This window comes from Leucopleurus acutus (assembly GCF_964270905.1).
Source record: "Leucopleurus acutus genome assembly, chromosome: 10".
NCBI lineage: Eukaryota > Metazoa > Chordata > Mammalia > Artiodactyla > Delphinidae > Leucopleurus > Leucopleurus acutus.
Window position 1 is genome coordinate 61475895 of NC_139153.1, and position 18889 is coordinate 61494783.

Consider the following 18889-nt stretch of genomic DNA (forward strand, 5'->3'; position numbering starts at 1 on the left):
TCTACAGACCTTAAAATCCTGACTTTTCTTTCCATTTAGATGAAAAAATAAATAAAAAATCAGTATGGAAAGAAAAAAAAAAAAACCTTGAGCAGGAGGCAGTCTCAGTGTGAAACAAGCCTAGGTTGAAGGTTTCCCCAGGGCTTCAGAGTCTTGTCTTTGGTGATCTCCACCTTCTTATCCCCGCTGCTGACTCACTCTGTGTCTGGCCGGGCTGTTACAGGAGGGAAAATGTTGTGCGTGTGAGTCACCCTATATTTTCATGGACTTGGGAAGTTAGTGTAACACAGACAGAGAACTGCAGAGACTTTCTTTCCTGCACAGTGAATCAGAACGTCAGCAGTCAGCTCGAAGACAGCACTTACCTTCCAACAGTGTAGCTGTAACTGGAAGGTTCTTTATTCTCAGGTGGGAGAAAGATAAAAAGCAGATACTAGGAGTTTTATGCTCAATTCTTGGCCAATCGTGAGAAGAGATACCAGTAAATTCTTCTTCAGAGCAGAACCCATAAGCATCTGGTACTGTTGATCCGATCCTGTTGGTCCGCAGCCGCTGTCCTGACAGCGGAGCATGTGATCTGATCATTGATGGGGACGGGGCAGCAGATACACAAAAGGGTGTTTGTGGGAAGGATTTATGGGGTCTATTGTTCTCCATCATCTATGCCTTAGCTTACTTATCACATTCTACCCCTGTGCTATTTCTGGATTCCTGACTATCAGCACAAAACCAGACTGCATTTTGCTCCATGGCAGTTAAACTTCGACCGAGGATGCCCTCCAAGCAGGGTAATTTCTGAGTATTTTCTCAGTTACTGATTCTTCTTTCAGAGACTCTCTAAAGACTCATCCTTTAGTATCCCAGCCTGGACAGCCATCCTCTGAAGAGGTGTCACCAGCTGCCCCTGCTGTTCTTCTCCCGGCCTCTGACACCTCCCCTTTTCCCACCTCCTCCCCTCCCCGCCCCTCCCCCTTCTCCCTGCCCCTCCCCCTTCTCCCTGTCTGTCCCCTCTTCTTCTTCCTCCCCCCTCTCCCTCCCCCCTCGTCCTCCCTCCCCCCTTCTCCATCCCCCTCCCTCCTCTTCTCCCTTCTGCCCCCAGCAGCCTAAGAACAAGCCTACCCACGGCTGAGGTGTTTCTCTCCATCTTTGGATCTGAGTTGGGGGTGCTCCGGCTGTCTGTCTTTTCCCTGTATCTTCCGTAGAGTCTACCGGAGTATTGAATACCTAATTGAATAAAATAACTTGAAACACTTCTTTCCTCACAGTTATTGTTAATAGTAATACACAGATACATCTTCCTTGTAAAAGACTGAAACACTCCGTCTAGAAATAATGCAGAATGAAATGTGAAATTTATGACCCCAACCCCCTCCTCTTTTAGCTTTCACTCTTAGGATGAAATGGCTTTCTCAATTTGATGTGCCTCTTTTATGTGTATTTATTATTTTGCATTTTTTCCACTTAACTGTGTATCTTAGAATCTTTTTATGTCACTATGTACAAGTTTTCCCTTATTAATATTCTAGAAGGTGGGTGAAGTATATATAATTCATTCATCTAGCTTCCTATTGACTGACATTTAAGTGGCTTCATATATTTTGCTACAGTAAACATTCCTGTATGCTGATCATATACATGCAAGTGTTTCTTTAGTTTTACTACAGGTAGAATTGTTCATACAGAAAGTTGTATGCATTTTAATTTGTAGTGGATCCTGACAAATTGCCCTCAAAATTTTTTTTGCCATTGTACACATGGGGCTGCCTGCCTCTGCATTAGTTATTGTCATTCTTATAAAATTTTTGCCAGTATGAAATCATTTGCTTCACGTGCATTTCCTGATTGGAAGGCTGGGGGAGCCTTTCCCTGAATCTTTTTCATTCCTTTAAATTGTGTAGTTGGGTAGGGGCTGCCTTTTTTTCTTACTGAATATTAATAGGACTTATTCATCTATTTTGGATATTCTTGGTGTGTATTATATATGTAGCATATATTTTCTTTGTTGCTCATGTTATTTTTAAACTTCATTTATAGCATCTGCTTTGTCAAATTTGTCAGCCATTATATGTCTAGTTTCTTTTGGGTTTTGTAACTTGTTTTCTTTGTTTGTTTTTTTTTTTGCGGTACGCGGGACTCTCACTATTGTGGCCTCTCCCATTGCGGAGCACAGGCTCCGGATGCGCAGGCTCAGCAGACGGGCCCAGCTGCTCCGCGGCATGTGGGATCTTCCCAGACCTGGGCACGAACCCGTGTCCCCTGCATCGGCAGGCGGACTCTCAACCACTGCACCACCAGGGAAGCCCTGTAACTTGTTTTGAAACACTCTTCCTACCCAACTATTTATAAAACATAATTTTCTATACTTTCTTTTAAATGATTTATTTAGAATTAAAAATTTTTTATTTAAAATTTTTTCTTATTCTCATTTCTAATATTGTATAATTTCCGCATGTACTGCCAGGGAGCATAAATCTGAAGATTTTATTGTACTGTGTTTCTGAGATGTATTGTCAGTTCCATCTCCTTTTTAAGCTGCCTTCATTTCCTTGGCAGAAGGTTTAAGGATTTCTGAAAACGTAAAGAGCTTTTCTATGAAGATTATCATTTAGATATGCAAATAACTCCTTTTTAAATGTGTTTTTTAATGATGCTTAGATCTAGCACAGAAGCAGTAGGTTGATCATGCTCTGATCAAGGAGGGATGATGATAGAAAATAATGTCAATTCCATTTAGATTCAGATCTTAACAAATAATAGTTATAAAAAACAAATGCTAAGAAAATCATCAGCATGGGGAATTTAAATTGATAAAACCAGTAATGAGAAAAGGACAACCCTAGAGTTTTTGGTGCTGTCATTTCTTGTAGAAGAGAAAAAATTCTGTTTAAGCTAAGAAGAATTGAACCTTGAGAATGAGAGAAGAGAACCTCTCTCCATCAAAGTGTGTCTTTGCATCATGCAAAAGCCCTAGGTCTGCTGTGGCCAGAAGTAAAGACAGCAGATCTGGAACAGGCCTTCTTATTGGGAGAGCAGCTATAGGCTTGAAGTATTGATATATGGGACTTTGGAGCTGTGACTAAGCTAAAGAATTACTGGGAAATAACACTGGTATACTTTCATTCATGATGTTTTGCAACCTTTTTATAAAATGATGGATAGATCAATGGCATAATTTTAGTGGAATTGTCCTGAAAAGAGTCTTGCTTTTAACAAAATGGGGTAGGGGTGGGCGTGGCTATGCCTCAGAGATGTTCAGTTTCTTCCTCTACGTCCGTGGTCCCACAGAAGCAGGGCACACAGACCAATGGGTGAACCGGAAATGGACATCAGCTGTACCTCTGTGCTCCTGGGAACATGATGCTTCTGTGGGAATATTTGGGAAGCGTTTTCAACCAAAACAGGAGCAGGGACTCCCATCTCTTATCCATTGCACCTCCAACCTCCTGTCCCAGTGATGTTGGCCGAGACCACTGTGGGTGAAGGTCCTGTCAAGTGGGCAGGGCTGTTGTTACTGGGATGAGGCCAAGGGGCCCCAGGTGATGAGGGGTGAGGCTCACGGGGGGCCTGAGGGGTGATGATGGCAGCAGATCTGACCCCCTCTCACCCAGCTCCCTGGTCACAGCTGGACATTGTCTTTCAGTTTTCAGGAGCTAGTCTTCTCACTGATCCCAACTATTTCTTCCAGCCAGTTTTCCTTCTTCTGTAATGAAAGAAATCTTACAGCTTTTCCCCTGTTGTTTTCACCGTATTGTATTACAGAGCTATTTCCCAGCAATAGCGGGGAAATTGCCTAGATCCCCTTTTTCCTTTTCCTTCCATCTTTTTTTCCCACAAAACTCCACACTTCATCTTTTCTTTTCCCTCCCTCCTTTCCCTTCCCCCCTTCCTTCTTCCATCCTTCTGTTCCTTCCTTCCTTTCTTCTTTTTCTCTCTCTTTTCTTAGATAGAGCCTTTTGCCAAGTGTTTCCCAGTCTTCTTCTAAAATTCACACCTGACCTTTATTAATAAATGCAGAAGTCTCGTCCTTATCCTAAATTCTGACCTCCTTGGGAACCATCCTGAGTACCTTCCTCCACTCTCTACAATCACTGATGTGCAGAGTGTGAATTACATCTTTTGTGTATCCCCACTACTGAAGATTTGGCCAAGCCTCAGGTTTTCCTTTTTGTTAACTTATTTTTTAAAAGCTAGTACTTTGTTTTCCGAGTATGAAATTATAATATTGAACATGCTTTTGAAAACTGCATCTTCTCCCCACCCCCTGCACTTAGTAGCTCTGTGATCCCAGGCAGATGTTTTTCGGTGCGGAGCACAGGCTCCGGATGCGCAGGCTCAGCAGCCATGGCTCATGGGCCCAGCCGCTCTGCGGCATGTGGGATCCTCCCGGACCTGGGCACGAACCCGTGTCCCATGCATCGGCAGGTGGACTCTCAACCACTGCGCCACCAGGGAAGCCCCCAGGCAAATGTTTAAGCTTCAAGTGCCTCGGGTCCTTCTGTGAGTGGCATGATCCTATTATGGTTGTGTGAGGATGCCATGCCGTCTGTGTTACATACGTGTAGGTGAAAACAGTACCTGGCACATAGCAAGCGCTCCGTGAGTTGTTTGCTATTATTATTACCCTCTTTCAGGGAGATAGGTAGGCTTAGGCTTTTTGGTAGTGGAGGTCAAGGCTCTGAAACAGACAATTGGAAAGGGAGAGAAAGTGAAGGATACTTTAAACTTTTGCAGAAGTTGATATAATTGTCATTTACAGTCTCTTTAGAGTAGAGTTAGAAATCATACTTGAATGTTTCAAAGCACATTCAAAGCTACTGTTAATATGGCATTGTCTCTTCCCTCGGCATGATCAAATTGGCTGATTCCCTGTTGCCAAAAATAAGTAGTGATCATTTCCTATTTGTTGTTTGTAGAGTTACTGTTTGTACAGTTTCTGTTCGGGCAGGTCTGTTTGTGTAAAGTCTCAGGCAAACAGTTGTGCTGGGGACACTTGGTCTGGTGCTTCTTTAGAGCAAGGATTCTCATTTCCTGACATTTTTCTTCATGTTCGAAAGTGAAGTCCTTATAAGCTGGAGACTCCTTGTTTTTCCTGCATTATTAGATTGGGGGCTCTGTTATTTGATGACATAGAAAAGTTCTGTTATTTGATGACATAGAAGAGAAGTGGGTTTTAGAATCAGATTTCAGATCCCACTTAGGCTGTGAAATCTCAGGCTAGTTTCTTCATCTCCCCAAACCTTGTTTGTTACATCTTTAAAATGAAGATGTACCATCCAGGTCAAAGAATCGTTGTGAGATTCATGTGGAAATGTGTGAAAGTGCAGAAAGAAATACCTGATAGTGGTGTTTCCCCTGAAGGAGGTGTGTCTAGCCTATAAAGTTGGGCTTCCTAAACCACCTTCATCGCACACATATCAGGCATGAGTGAAACTAGTTGAGCTGGTTGTTGTTTTGTTTTTTTTATCCCAGGGGTATCCTGCCTGGGGTGTTAGAGGAGGGAATGTGATGAGCTGGTGCAGCAGTGAAATCTAACATCCGATTGGTTTGCCTCGTTGCAAAAAAGTTAGGCAATCAAAACTCTCTTTTTAAGGGATTTCATTTGAACAGCTTTAAGCGTCAAAGGAGAAAGAGATGATTTAGTTTCTTTTTAGTAAGTGTTGTCTGCGTCCCCTGCAAAATAGTGGCGGAGGCTGGCTGGCTTTGCTCATGTTTGTTTAAAAGGGGGAGTGGACTGGTTGTCAGCTTGTGAGTGGGAGTGTCTAGTCAGTGTTTTCCTTTCTACCCAGAAACTTACCAGGACTCTGACACATGAGCTTTGGTATGGAAAGTTTAGGGAGCTGCTGGACCGATTTCCCGTGCAAGGATGGGGCAGGTCCTGAAAGATGATGGCGACTGGAACGCGAGGCTGGTGGGGCTGATGTGCTGCATGGGTCAGTAGCCTACCCGTTATCTAAATTTTGTGCCGCAGGATTGGAGAGGGAAGTTGCAGGACCTGAGTGGGTTCGCACAGCGGGGCTTTAGCAGACTGTGGGGCACCTTCTGGAAATCTGGACAGGCTCCCGTGACAACTCCTGAGGCTCCCTGGACAGAACTTCCCCCTGTTGTTGGGCATAGGATATGCGTTGAAATAATAATAGTTATTTTGTGTGTGATATGAAGTGGGTTTAGCTTTTATTGGAGTTTATTGAAGACCAGTCAGTGTAAGTTGTAATAATTGGTGCTCTTTTTGTACTTTTTTATTTTTTCAAATTCTGTTATTGTTTGCATTCTGTGTCCTTATAGAATGTTCAGCTATGTTGTACTTTACGAGTTGATCGTACATGTATATTTTCACTTAAAACGTACTCTCTAAATGAAATAATTTTCCAAGAAAGGGATGTTATAAAGCTTCATTCAGAAAAATAGATGGATAGTCTGTAAAACCAGTAGGATTAGTTAAAAACTCAGGAGTGATCTTTCCTTTTTGTTGTCTTAGCAACGTCGCCCTAAATATAAATCTCAGTGTTAGGCAACCCTCACTGAAGTGAAATAAAGAACCATTACGAGACTTGGAAAATTAGATGGTGTCATCAGGAATACTCCCTTTTGAAATAATGTGTATGGAAAGCGGTAAATCACAGTCTCCCCAGGCTTAAGTATTCCTGGACTGTAAGTTGCTTTCCTGAAGAAAGTTGAGCGCCTAATGTCCACATTAACTCTTTCCTCATTCTTGTAGCATCGTGGGAAACTTCACGTGTTAAAGAACCTCCCTTGGCGTACTTGAAGGGGAATCATCTAGGTTTATTGAAGTTTAAAAGAAAAGATTAGGTTGTTACTGTTAGAAAACAGTATCAGAATCTATGAATCACGTGTTATTTAGTTCACTTTAGTCTTTGTACCTTAGCCAGTACTTTAGCTGTGGATCATAATCCCGAGGTATGACCTCAGTATTAACCTGCTAAACGTTTAGCTCCCACCTTACATTTTCAGCAGTGCTTTTGAAAAGCTGCTAGCAACAACCACAACAAAACCTCAGTGATCAAAAAAGCCATTTTATGGTTGTATAATTTAAGTGAGTTTCTCATTATTTGATCCTTCGATTGAATCAGCTTTCTTGATCTACCACGTGGCTAAAAAATTAACCATTAAGAGATTAGTTTTTAAGAACGTGTGTTCTATTCTTCATGTTCCTTAAAATATAGGACCGTTTTTTATTAATTTAGAAAGAAGTAAATATATATATATGTACATATATATATATTTTTAAAGGACAATCAGAATTTAATAATCATCAAATATTAATTAGATTGCTTCTAATTTTTCCATCATAAATTATACAATTAACATATCAATGCATATGGCTTTTCACAACCCAAAGAGATATATTTTATTTTTGTAAATTTATTTTTTAATTGAAGTATAGTTGATTTACACTGTGTTAATTTCTGCTGTACAGCAGAGTGATTCAGTTATACATATATATACATTCTTTTTTTAAAATAAATATATTTTATTAACCATTATGTACCAAGAGGAGTTTGTATAATACACATCATATGTTAAATTTAATGGGACAGAGTAAATTTGTTAGAGTTCATATTATTATGCGCTGATTCAATAAATTAATAAAATTTTGGTAGATAGTTATAGGAATGCTTTTCATCTCATATTTCATAACTTGATATGGAAGCTATCTATTCTTGAACAAGAATTTTTAATAGTACATTTTGTTTTTTACTTGACGATTTAACATTAGGGTCCTAGGTTATTAATTGGATGGTATTAATGTGAATATTGCCTCGGAAGTACTCTTTTTTTTTTCCCTCACTCTGTTTTCTTTGCTGGAGGTTAGAAAAGCACTGCCAAAATGTGATAGGAGCCCTAGACTTTGTTGAGGAGGTTCCCTTGTTTGCACTCGCTTCTCCGTCCAAAGTCCACAGCTGTCAGGAGGGCCTGGCTCCCCAGCACTGTCTGTGATTGGGATGTGCTCAGTACTTCCTTTTGAAAGGAAAGGTGGTAGGATCTTGGGGTAGTGGAAGCAATTCTGGGGGGAATCACGACACTTGAGTTCTAACTAAGCCTCTTTCAATCTGAAATTATGAGATCAGGGTTTCTTTTTTTAAATTAATTTATTTTTATCAAATTATAATTGATTTACAGTGTTGGGTAATCACAACACAGTTTTTTATATGTAAAACTGAATCACTGTGCTGCACACCTGAAAGAAACTGAATCACTGTGCTGTACACCTTAAACCAACACTACATTGTAAATGTATTGGGTTGGCCAAAAGTTTGTTCGGGTTTTTCCATAACATCCTACGGAAAACCTGAACGAACTTTTTGGCCAACCCAATATTATATCTATTCTTTTTCAGATCCTTTCCCACATAGGTTATTACAGAATATTGAGTAGAGATACAGTAGGTCCTTGTTGTTTATCTATTTTATATATAGTAGTGTGTATATGTTACTCCCAAATTCCTAGTTTATCTCGACCCCCCAACCTTTCCCCTTTGGTAACCATAAGTTTGTTTTCTATGTCTGTGAGTTTATGTCTGTTATGTAAATAAGTTCATTTGTATCAAGTTTTTAGATTCCACATATAAGCTGTATATGATATTTGTCCTTCTCTGTCTGACTTACTGTACTTAATATGATAATCTCTAGGTCCATCCGTGTGACTGCAAATGGCATTATTTCATTCTTTTTTATGGCTGAGTAATATTCATTGTATATGTGTATCACATCTTCTTTATCCATTCATCTGTCAGTAGACATTTAGGTTGCTTCCATTGTTGGCTACTGTAAACAGTGGTGCTATGAACATAGGGGTGCATGTATCTTTTTCAGTTATGGTATTCGCTAGATATATATGTCCGGGAGTGGGATTGCTCGATCATATGGTAGCTCTATATTTAGTTTTTTAAGGAACCTCCATACTGTTCTGCATAGTGGCTGCACCAGTTTAAATTCCCTAATTATTAGGGAAATGCAAATCAAAACTACAGTGAGGTATCATCTCACACCAGTCAGAACGGCATCATCAAAAAGTCTACAAATAATAAATTCTGGAGAGGGTGTGGAGGGTTTCTTTTTTGATGGAGAAGTCTGTACCAGGGCTGGCTTCTGTCTTGCTAATTAATCTCCTTGCCCTCCTTCCAGCCCCACTTGCCTGTGCTGGACAGGGGTGGCCTTTCTCTCCTTTGTACTGCTTGCATGGTGAGTGCCACATCCTTTGCTCAGCTGGCATGCTTGTCACACTGCCTTCCTGTCAGGTGCCCTCTCTAGGTGACAGCTCTAGAAAACAAGGGCCAGTGCTCTATCTGTCCAGTCTAGGGGGCCCAGCACTACACAGCACTGGGCTCATCCAAGGATCTGATGGATGCTGGGATGAGTGAGGGAGGGAAGCTGGGACTAGTAGATTGCTTCTCTTTCTTTGTTCTTGCCTTACGTACTAATTATTTAGGTTCATTCTGACCTCTTTAGGAATAGCGAGTCTGAAAGACATTTACGACATCATTATTACTTTAAGAGATACAGTAATATGTACCACTGTGTCTAAGTATATAAGGAATTATACCTTGTTATCCTGAGTGGGATTGTCCTTTGGGAAACATAATTAATTCACATCATGGGCATTTGTTTGTTGAGTGCATAGAAGCATCATGGCATCTACTGTGGGTAGACAAAGATGACTGAGGTCGAGATCATGCCCCAGAGGGGCCAACAGGGGAATTCATAAATATTTTGTGGATGATAATGTTGGTTAACAATTATTGATAAAATTGGTCTTGGCGGAGTAGTTATATGCAAAGTGCCTGGGGATTTTATGTTGGGGATCGGGCAAGTTTAATAATTTCAGCATAAATTCTGAGCATTTATATTCAGATTTAGCAAACTTCTGTCTTCTTGGTCAGCTTTTCCAATTTTTAATACCCAAAGTGAAGTCCAGAATGAGACTAGAGGTTTGGGCACTGAAAAGGAATGTGTTATTGGCGGTACAAAATGCAAGGCCCTATTTAGGTGCCTTTTGGGTTCTCCCTGATGGTGATGGGGAGTGAGAAGGGTTTCAAGGGGATACTTTGGAGAAGAAATGCTTGTGAAATACAAGGGAAATTGCAGGGTCCCTCCCCTGCCCTTTTCTTGTTGGCATTAAAGGGTAAGAGAGCTCTAAATAATATGCCATCACTGGGTAGCTTTGCAAAGAATCGAATCTGAACAAGCCTTTGGATTGCTTTACTAAAATTTATTTATCCATTTTTTAAAATCATTGAACATTTATGTTTTTTCCTAAACTTTTATTTTGAAATAATAACACTGATTTATATTCTCATAGATACATTTTGTGCACAACCATGATGATAGTTTTAAGATAAATTTTAGAAGTGGACTTACTGGGAAAGGGTATTAACTATAATAATACCCTTTATTATTATAAAGGGTATAAAATATAATTAAATATATTTTTAAGGCTTTTGATATTTATTGGCAAATTGTCGTAGAGCAGCACTGTCCAGTAGAAATTTCTGTGACAGTGGGAATGTTCTGTATCCGTACCCTGTCCAGCGTTAGTTAGTGCACACTTGAATTGTGACTGGTGTTACCAAGGAACTGAATTGTTAATTTTATTTTATTTTGATTAATTTTGGTTTGAAGTTAAATAGCCACATCTGTGACTAAGGGCTGCAGTATTGACGGTGCAGGTCTAGGAGATCTCAAACAAATTACATTTCCACTAGCCATATATATATATATATATATATATATATATATATATATATATATGCATATGCATATGCATATCCACAGATATATATAAATATATCTGTTCCCTGTGCCCTCGTCAACATGAATTTTTTTTTCATAAAATCTTGACAACTTGATAGGTGAAAAAGCTTATTTTTATTCTATATTATTATTTGTTAGTGAGGTTGAGTACCTGTGGGCATTTACTTTTTTTCATTTTTAAAATTAATTTCATTTCATAAAGTTTTAATCATTTTCATTGTCTGCTTTTGCCCAGTTATACATTATGTTCATCTTATTCTTTTTTATTTTTATTTTGTATTAATATTAGTAATCTGTGTCTCAGTTTACAGATATTTTTCCCAGTTGACATATTTAAGTATTTTTGTTTATGTTTAAATTAGTGTAAAGCACGTAAATACTTTTCATGAATAGGACAAGCATTTTCTTTTTTTCTTGTTTTTTAAAAATTTTATTGGAGTATAGTTGATTTAAAATATTGTGTTAGTTTCAGGTATACAGCAAAGTGATTCAGTTATACACGTACATATATTCATTTTTTCTCAGATTCTTTTCCCACATAGGTTATTACAGAATATTGAGTAGAGTTCCCTTTGCTATGCAGTAGGTCCTTGCTGGTTATCTGTCTTATATATAGTAATGTGTGTGTGTTAATCCCAAGCTCCTGATTTATCACCCCCCCACCCATGTTTCCCCTTTGGTAACCATAAGTTTGTTTTCAAGATCTGTAAGTCTGTTTCTGTTTTGTAAATAAGTTCATTTGTATATTAAAAAAATTAGACTCCACATAAGAGTGATATCATATGGTATTTGTCTTTGTCTGACTTACTTCACTTAGTATGATAATCTTTAGGTCCATCCATGTTGCTGCAAATGGCATCATTTCATTCTTTTTTATGGCCGAGTAGTACTGCATTGTATATATATGTACCATGTTTTCTTTATGCATTCTTCTGTTGATGGACATTTAGGTTGTTTCCACGTCTTGACTATTATAAATAGTGCTGCTGTGAACATTGGGGTGCATGTGTCTTTTCGAATTACGCTTTTCTTCGGACATAGGCCCGGGAGTGGGATTGCTGGATCATAGCATTTTCAAAGAAACTTTCGTTCCATTTAAAGTAGTTTATGGGGCTCAGGGATGAAGAATGAGAAGAGAAAGAGATGAAGAGAGCGAGGCCTATCTGCCCCTAGGGAAAGGATGGAGATGCGGACCAGGGGTGGGAAAAGAAAGAGGACCACGGGGAGAAAGAAGAGCCGGCCCCAGATGTAGAGTGGAGGGAGGAGGACACAGGAGAGTGGGGTTTGCTGCCTGGGAGCAGGACAGGGAGAGAGTATGGCTTCCAGCGTCCTCTCTAGATGTTGGAGATTAGGATTTCTTTGAAATAATAACTTGATGAACCGGAACGTTCCAGTGCTCTTCCTCCTACATCATAAGACCTCCCCTCACCCTTCTCTGCACCGTGTCTAGTAACCAGGACAGTATCACTCTCTATGGCAAGGATCTAGTGGGGCGTTTTGTTGTTACCAGATCGTTCAACACAGGGAATCTAGGAGAAAAGCAGCATGGTTCGTGATTAAACCAGTGTCCACTTCCAGCCAGAGGACCTGAATTCAGTCCTGCCTTTTATCACAGCTTTAAGTCTTTTTCTGAATAATCGTCGACAAGTCCTTTGACCTCTCGACATCCTGGTTTCCTCTTATGTGAGATGGGAGTGACACTGCCTCCCTTCCCTCTTGTGGCCGTGAAGACCAGCTGGGATGTAATCTGTGGTCAGGTGCTTTGGGAAGTTCATGCAGGGGCTCAGTGGAGGCTGGTGGTGGCGGTGGAGGTGAGAGGACTTCCTGGTGGTGGTGGCTGTGGAGATGATGCAGCAGAGCGTGTGGAAGGCAGTGCTGGCAAACGCCACACTGGGAAGAGGCCAATCTTTCTCACAGGTAGTGTCAATGTGCCAAAACTTACCAAGAAAATTCAAGTGCACCAAACAGTACTTTTTGAACACCTTACTCTTCTTTATTTGCATAGTGATAATGAAAGTCTCCTAGTCATAGATTTTTACCAACCTTCTTTTATATCTTTTTTCCCCCTTCCAGATGAACGGGACAAAGTTCAGAAGAAAACATTCACAAAATGGATAAATCAGCATCTCATGAAGGTCAGTGTATATTTCTTTTGCATCTTTGAATTGTTTTGCAGGTTTTAATTTATTGTGCATTACTTGGTTGTATGGCTGTGAAGCACAGCTTTTCCGTATCAAGTGGGAAGTTTCAGTTCTAGAGCATTTCACATGCATTTCAGGCATCTGTTATTATTTGGTATATGGCCTGTGGGTCATGATGGGGGTGGTAGATGAGTGCCCAGTGATTGCAGTGTCTTCTGTGACATGAGTAAAACCTCTTATTATTGGACTGTAAAAAATCTCAGCAGGTTAAGAAATATGTAAATATTTACGTGTTAGGGCATCGAAAAACTGCAGTTCTCAGTAATGTTTTTTCCTCTCAAGATTCCAAGCAAGTTCTGGCATCAGATTTATGCAGATGGCAGAGAGTTAGGTGGGACTAAGGATGGTTTATTTAAAAAAAAAAAGGGACTACCCTGGTGATCCAGTGGTTGAGACTTTGCCTTCCATTGCAGGGGGTGGCGAGTTCGATTCCTGGTCAGGGAGCTAAGATCCCACATGCCTTGCAGCCAGAAAACCAAAACATAAAACAGAAGCAATATTGTAACAAATTCAATAAAAGACTTTAAAAATGGTCCACATCAAAAAAAATCTTTAAAAACAAGACAAAAAGGACGGATTACAGACAGAAGTCTAGACAAATCAGTTTATCTCTTGTATTTACTATGACCCAGAGATTGGTGCTTATGAGTATGTTTCTCTGTGAAGCAGTTAATAGTTGTGGTTCTTAAATTAATATTTATTTGTGTGCCATGGGTCACTTTGAGAATCTGATGTAAGCTCTTCCAAAAAATACACATGTGCACAACGTTTGCATACAATTTCATGGAGTTATTGGGTCCCAATTCCAGTAGAATTATTGGATCGGTGGGACCCAAAATAACTCCATAAATCTCAGCTAAAGAGCCCATGGGATTTCACAATTAACTCTTAGTCACTTTCTTCCCCTTTTATGGACAGTCCTGAAGTCGGAGAGAAGGTAATATTTTAAATCTGTTGTTTGGGACCTGGAAAGAGTTTTCTCACATAGAAACATTATGTTAATGTGGTTATATCCCTAAGCTATCCTACAGATCCTATTCAAACCATCATGTACCCTAGGGGGATGGTGCCAGTACTGTAATAGCATTTAATAACCCTCTCTAAAAGCGATTCTTATTTCAGGGAGCATATCAGATTACCTGAGAGAAGTTTTAGTCCCCTCTCTCTCATCACCCATGGACAGAATCCTTTTCCCGAATCTGTTACATCCTTCTGGAGGGCCATGTCATTCACCCCCCAACTGAGACTCACTTCCGTAAGGATTTCTGTTACTACTGGGATTTCTGTTACTAATCCTCCAATGTGTTGGCTGGAGATGAAAGGTGGAGACCCTCTGCTTTATGATGCTCTCGTGAGGCAGTGTCTTGTGAATTCTGAGGAAGGTATCACACCAGCAGTTTACCTGCCCTCCCCCAATCTTTTGTGTCCCACGCACTCCGTGTAAGCAGGACTCTGCTACAGGCTAGGGCAGAGGTGGGCTGATGTGAGGGTTGCATTGTGGAACGTTGGAGCTGAAGGCTCTGACAGGACTTCCCCATCTCTGAGCTGAGTCCAGGGGGAGCGAGGTTTTGGATGAAGAGATGCCCCTTTGGTGGTTCCTGGCCTGGCAGTCTTTGTGACTGTGGCCATCTGGGGGTGGCATGTCGGGGACACAGAGGGTTTCCCTGTGTCTTTGGGAGTGTAAGTCACAGTGTTGGCAGTGGAGGGTAGAAACCCATGAGGATGACTCCTGTGGGAACTCAGCACTGGTACAAGACGGATGTTCCTTGGGGACCTACTGGGTACTGGGCGTGTTGGGCTGGGCCACTCACCTTACGAGCAGCGTGTAAATTGGATGAATGCATGTAAGGAAGCTGCCTTTGCTCAAAATTCAAAACACTAGTTGAGCTTTTTGAGGACAAGTCTGCATTATCCACTCCTAGGGCACATCATGGGGCCTGGCAAGAGTGTTCTCACCATGTGTAACGCCCATGGCAAGTTTTAAATCACTTAATCCTCCAACAACCCTCCAAGTTGGTTTAATTTAGTGATTAGGCCCACAAAGCCAGGACAGTCAGACAGCAAGGGTTCAAATCCTGATTTACTTGGAGTATGTGACCTCTTTTTTTGATAAAATGACATATCTAGAAGATTTTAGGCTTACTTCTGCTGCAACCCAGTAAGAAATAGGAAAATAAGTATTTTATGTACAACAGCCATTAGATAGATGCCAGTCTAACTAATTAGGGTTATAATCAAATTAGCTTATTTGTTTCTTGAAGTAGGGCAGAATTTAAAATTCACTCTTACTGAAAAATTGTGCACTGAAATTTCTGACCCAAAACTCACATATGTGAGAACATAGGTTTTTTTTGTTTGTTTGTTTGTTTTAACATTTATTCTTTTATGTCTGGAAGCTAGACCATTACCCTCAAGTGAAGAAAACTCATCAGATATCCCTAAACGTTTTGGGGCACCAGGCTCTTCAGGTTTGTGTTGTGAGTTGACCAGAGAAAGGCCAGATTTCGTGTCATCTTTTCCACGTTTCACCTACATGATGATAAGAGGAATGTTGGATACTGTCGCTGTTGGGGGCCGTTTGGTTGTAACCCAATTAGTAGGAAATGCGAAGTAAGTAAATGGATTTTAGATTAGAAATCTCTATATTAGAAAGAAATATTTCTTCTATGTTGATCTTCTTATATTCTTCCCTTGAAATATTGAACATATTCAGGGAGAAACAGGGACAGGAGAGAAGCAGATCTCTTACCTTTCTTGCCTTACCTTATTCCCTTGCAACGAATGAAAGTATGTTATTTGAAGAGTTTTTCATAAAATTAGATTATGTTATATAAATGTTAAGGGAAAGGGTGACCATGAAGAACGAGTCAGCAAAATGAAGGAAAAATTGATGGGTAAAGAGAGAAAAAAAGTGGGAATAAAATCATTTAGATAATATTCGAGTAGTTTTATGTGTGTACTCACTCTGTTTTGTCATTTTAACTGTAGACCTTCCCCTTAAACAATGGGGAAGGGAGGGGGAAAGGGGGTTAGAAGAGAAAAGAGAGAAGAAGGGGTGGAGGAGGTTAAAGGGGGAAAAGAGGGGAAGGATGCCTACCTTGTGCCCTGTGCTGCCCCCCATAGCCCGGGAGTTGTATGCTGGGACCAAGTTCTGGAGACTCTGCCCTGGGCTTATTAGCTGCCTGGACTGCTGACGCAGGCCAGAGTGTGCTCCCCATCTTTTGAAATAATTCTTAAAAATTTTGACCTTTCTAAGTGATTATTTTATGTGTTTATTGTGGTTTAATATTATGTAATTATTTTACCCAAGTTGTGGCTCCAAGGAGATCTGTTGTTAGTAGTTCTGCTCCTTTGGGCAGTGAGGTGATTGAGAGCTTAGTTCCACAATAGACCTTCTTCACTGGATTTTCCTTTTCATTTGATAAATAGTATATTTTGTCTTTGAAAGAAGACTCTCCTACAAGGTTGTCAGTCTGGGAGATGTAAGGCAAAGATGGAAGGTAGACAGCTCTGCACTTTATTATTGGTGTGACCGTAACCTTTTCCGCCCTTATCTGTAAATAGTGGATTAGTGTGAGGATTTGATGAGATCGTCCATCTAAGCATAAAGTCTGGTGCTTGGCAGATTGTCAGCGCTCAGTCAGTGAGAGCTGGTGGAAGAGTGGGCTGATGTGGATGGCTGCAAACCAAATGGTAAAGCAGGGGCGGGGTGCCTCACATGCCCTGCTACCTGCCTTATCCAAATCTCTTCTTTACCTCAAGTACTTTCCCTCTTAGTACATCTGTTTTAGAAAAAGCTAGGGTCTGGGGGTCAGAATCTGTGGGGGAGATAGTTTGGCCGTTTTGCCTTGGAGTCCTGCTGGGTCACTTGAGCCGCACCCTCTCTACACGCCCCTCCCTTGTGGTCTGTGGGTTGATCTTGGGGGCCCAAAGGCCTGTTTTCCTCTTCTCCCACATACTCCCCTCGCAGAAAAGGTGTCTGTGAAGACTCAGCACACTCCTGGTCCTCGGTTGTACCTTCACTTGGACTTGCGCTTGGAGGATAGCTTTCGAATTGTCCAGTTTGCTTCCCTGATTTAAGGGAGGGGGCACCCGCCACAGCCCCTTCTGGTTTAGCTGCATCAGAAGCCACATAGCGAGAGCAGGACTTGGCTGGGGGCCCAGGTCAGCCCTGGGCTCCTTGGTGCACTGGGGCGTTTTGCAGATGCCAGCGGGTTCCCCTTGGCTGTTAGACTGTTTACTTTTCTCCACTTTATACTTTCAGGTATTTGCTAGTTAATCCCATGATTTAGGAAGTTAGGATTTATGCAGCAGTAAACTAGCGTATACCCAGTGCCCAGGGGATGCTTCTAGCAAGGTCAATTTTTAAAAGTTTATGTGACTGAGAAAAGTAAACATCGTGGAGCTTTTAGATGATTGCTTAAGTTACTATTATATCCGTATGTGTAAACACTGTTTCCTTAAAATACTTGGTTAGGATTTTTTAATATAGCTTTTTCTCCAGAAAAAAATTAATATAGACTTATATTTATCAGAGCTAAAATTACATTTGTTTAAACAGTTTGCTTAATTAAAACTCATGTTTGTTGGTGAGCAGACGTCTTTGGCTTTTTTCCAGATGTATCTAAATTTTAGTGCTCTGGTATTTCAGTTGTATGACTAAGCCTGTCCCTATTTAAACTGATTGTTCTGGCAAGAATGTTTTCCTTTTGATTCATCATTCTGCAAAATATATTTAAGGATGAAGCCCAGTTAACACATCACATCTGCTGCCTCTACAAGATTCTTCCCATGCTGAATATATTGGATTGTTTACCTTGCAAGTTATGATCTCTAGGTAAACTATGGTTGTCAGAAACAATTATGTATTATTCTTTAGCATAATTTAAATTATAGTACTAAAACATGAGTTGGTTGTTATTGAAAATACCTGTGACTTCAGTTAGCTAAATTTTACCCAGAGAGTTGTTCTAAAGTATAAAATTGTTGGCCTTCTTCTATTATTTGCAGTATTTATTTATGCCCATTCTACCTATGGCACTTTATAAACTAGAGGGTCTTAGGTCACTATTTAATTTTTGTTATTCCTGATCACATGCAGTTCTGTCTTGCTGTCTAGAAACTGATGAGTATATATAACAGATGGCACCCAGATCTAAGTACCAATGATGTAGCTTTTGCCTTGCTCTGAGGAAACAAGAAGAAAGGAAGCTCTTTATTTTCTGAAGCACTTTAAAGATCAGAAGATTCCTTTTTAACTCATTGTTTGCCTGGGCCCAGAATTAGAACTTGAGCTGTGAATGAGAGGCTGCATTGAAGAGGAATAAAAATTTAAGGGGATGAAAAATTTTTGCAAGATTGAAGTCTGGAGAATTCATATAATGTGCTTTACTTGTGTTGGATCCATCTAAATAACCGTTCATGGTGGAAATATATTCTTCAGCACTGGTTAGCTATACTGTAAATGTATTAATTAACATTGTGTAATTGGATGTTTGGTCTGAGTTTTACTTTATTGATACATAAATGCATTTGGAGAGGAAGAGGCCCTGGATTCCATATTGAACCACACCCTCTTAGTAACCTGCTTGGTTACCACCTGTGAGATACCCAACTGATGATTACACTTTTATCTCTGTTCCATCTTGTCTTTGGAAAGCTTGATTTACTTACAGCATAGACATCCTTTGCACACATTGTAAAGGCAATGACTTCATGGCCCTGCTGAATCAATCACACTGTTCTTTGTCTTGTGATTTGGTGGCTGGGAGGAAATGTAAATCCCCAAGCTGAGAACACAGTGATAACTTTTAGGGAATAGGAAGAAATCTCTATTTGCTCTGTGTTCTTGACCATTGCATACTTCTTGAGTAATTTTACCATTTGTGGGCACAGATGAGAGAGGAAAATTTTTGAAGC

General features: G+C 40.3%; 1 protein-coding gene across 14 annotated transcripts in view; it reads left to right on the plus strand.

Annotated features, from left to right (window-relative positions):
- The window catches only part of DST (dystonin), a 558750-nt gene that overhangs the window by 269307 nt on the left and 270554 nt on the right, over positions 1-18889 (plus strand). For 13 of the 14 annotated variants that reach the window (XR_014326489.1, XM_082847286.1, XM_082847281.1 and 10 more), the window contains one exon: positions 12843-12904. Coding sequence is in view for 13 of the 14 variants with exons in the window: in XM_082847286.1 (XP_082703412.1) it covers positions 12843-12904 (62 nt within the window). In the remaining variant the exon portion in view is untranslated. Of the gene's footprint in view, positions 1-5638; positions 5931-12842; positions 12905-18889 lie in introns of those variants that run through there. The other variant, XM_082847294.1, reaches the window with a different exon arrangement.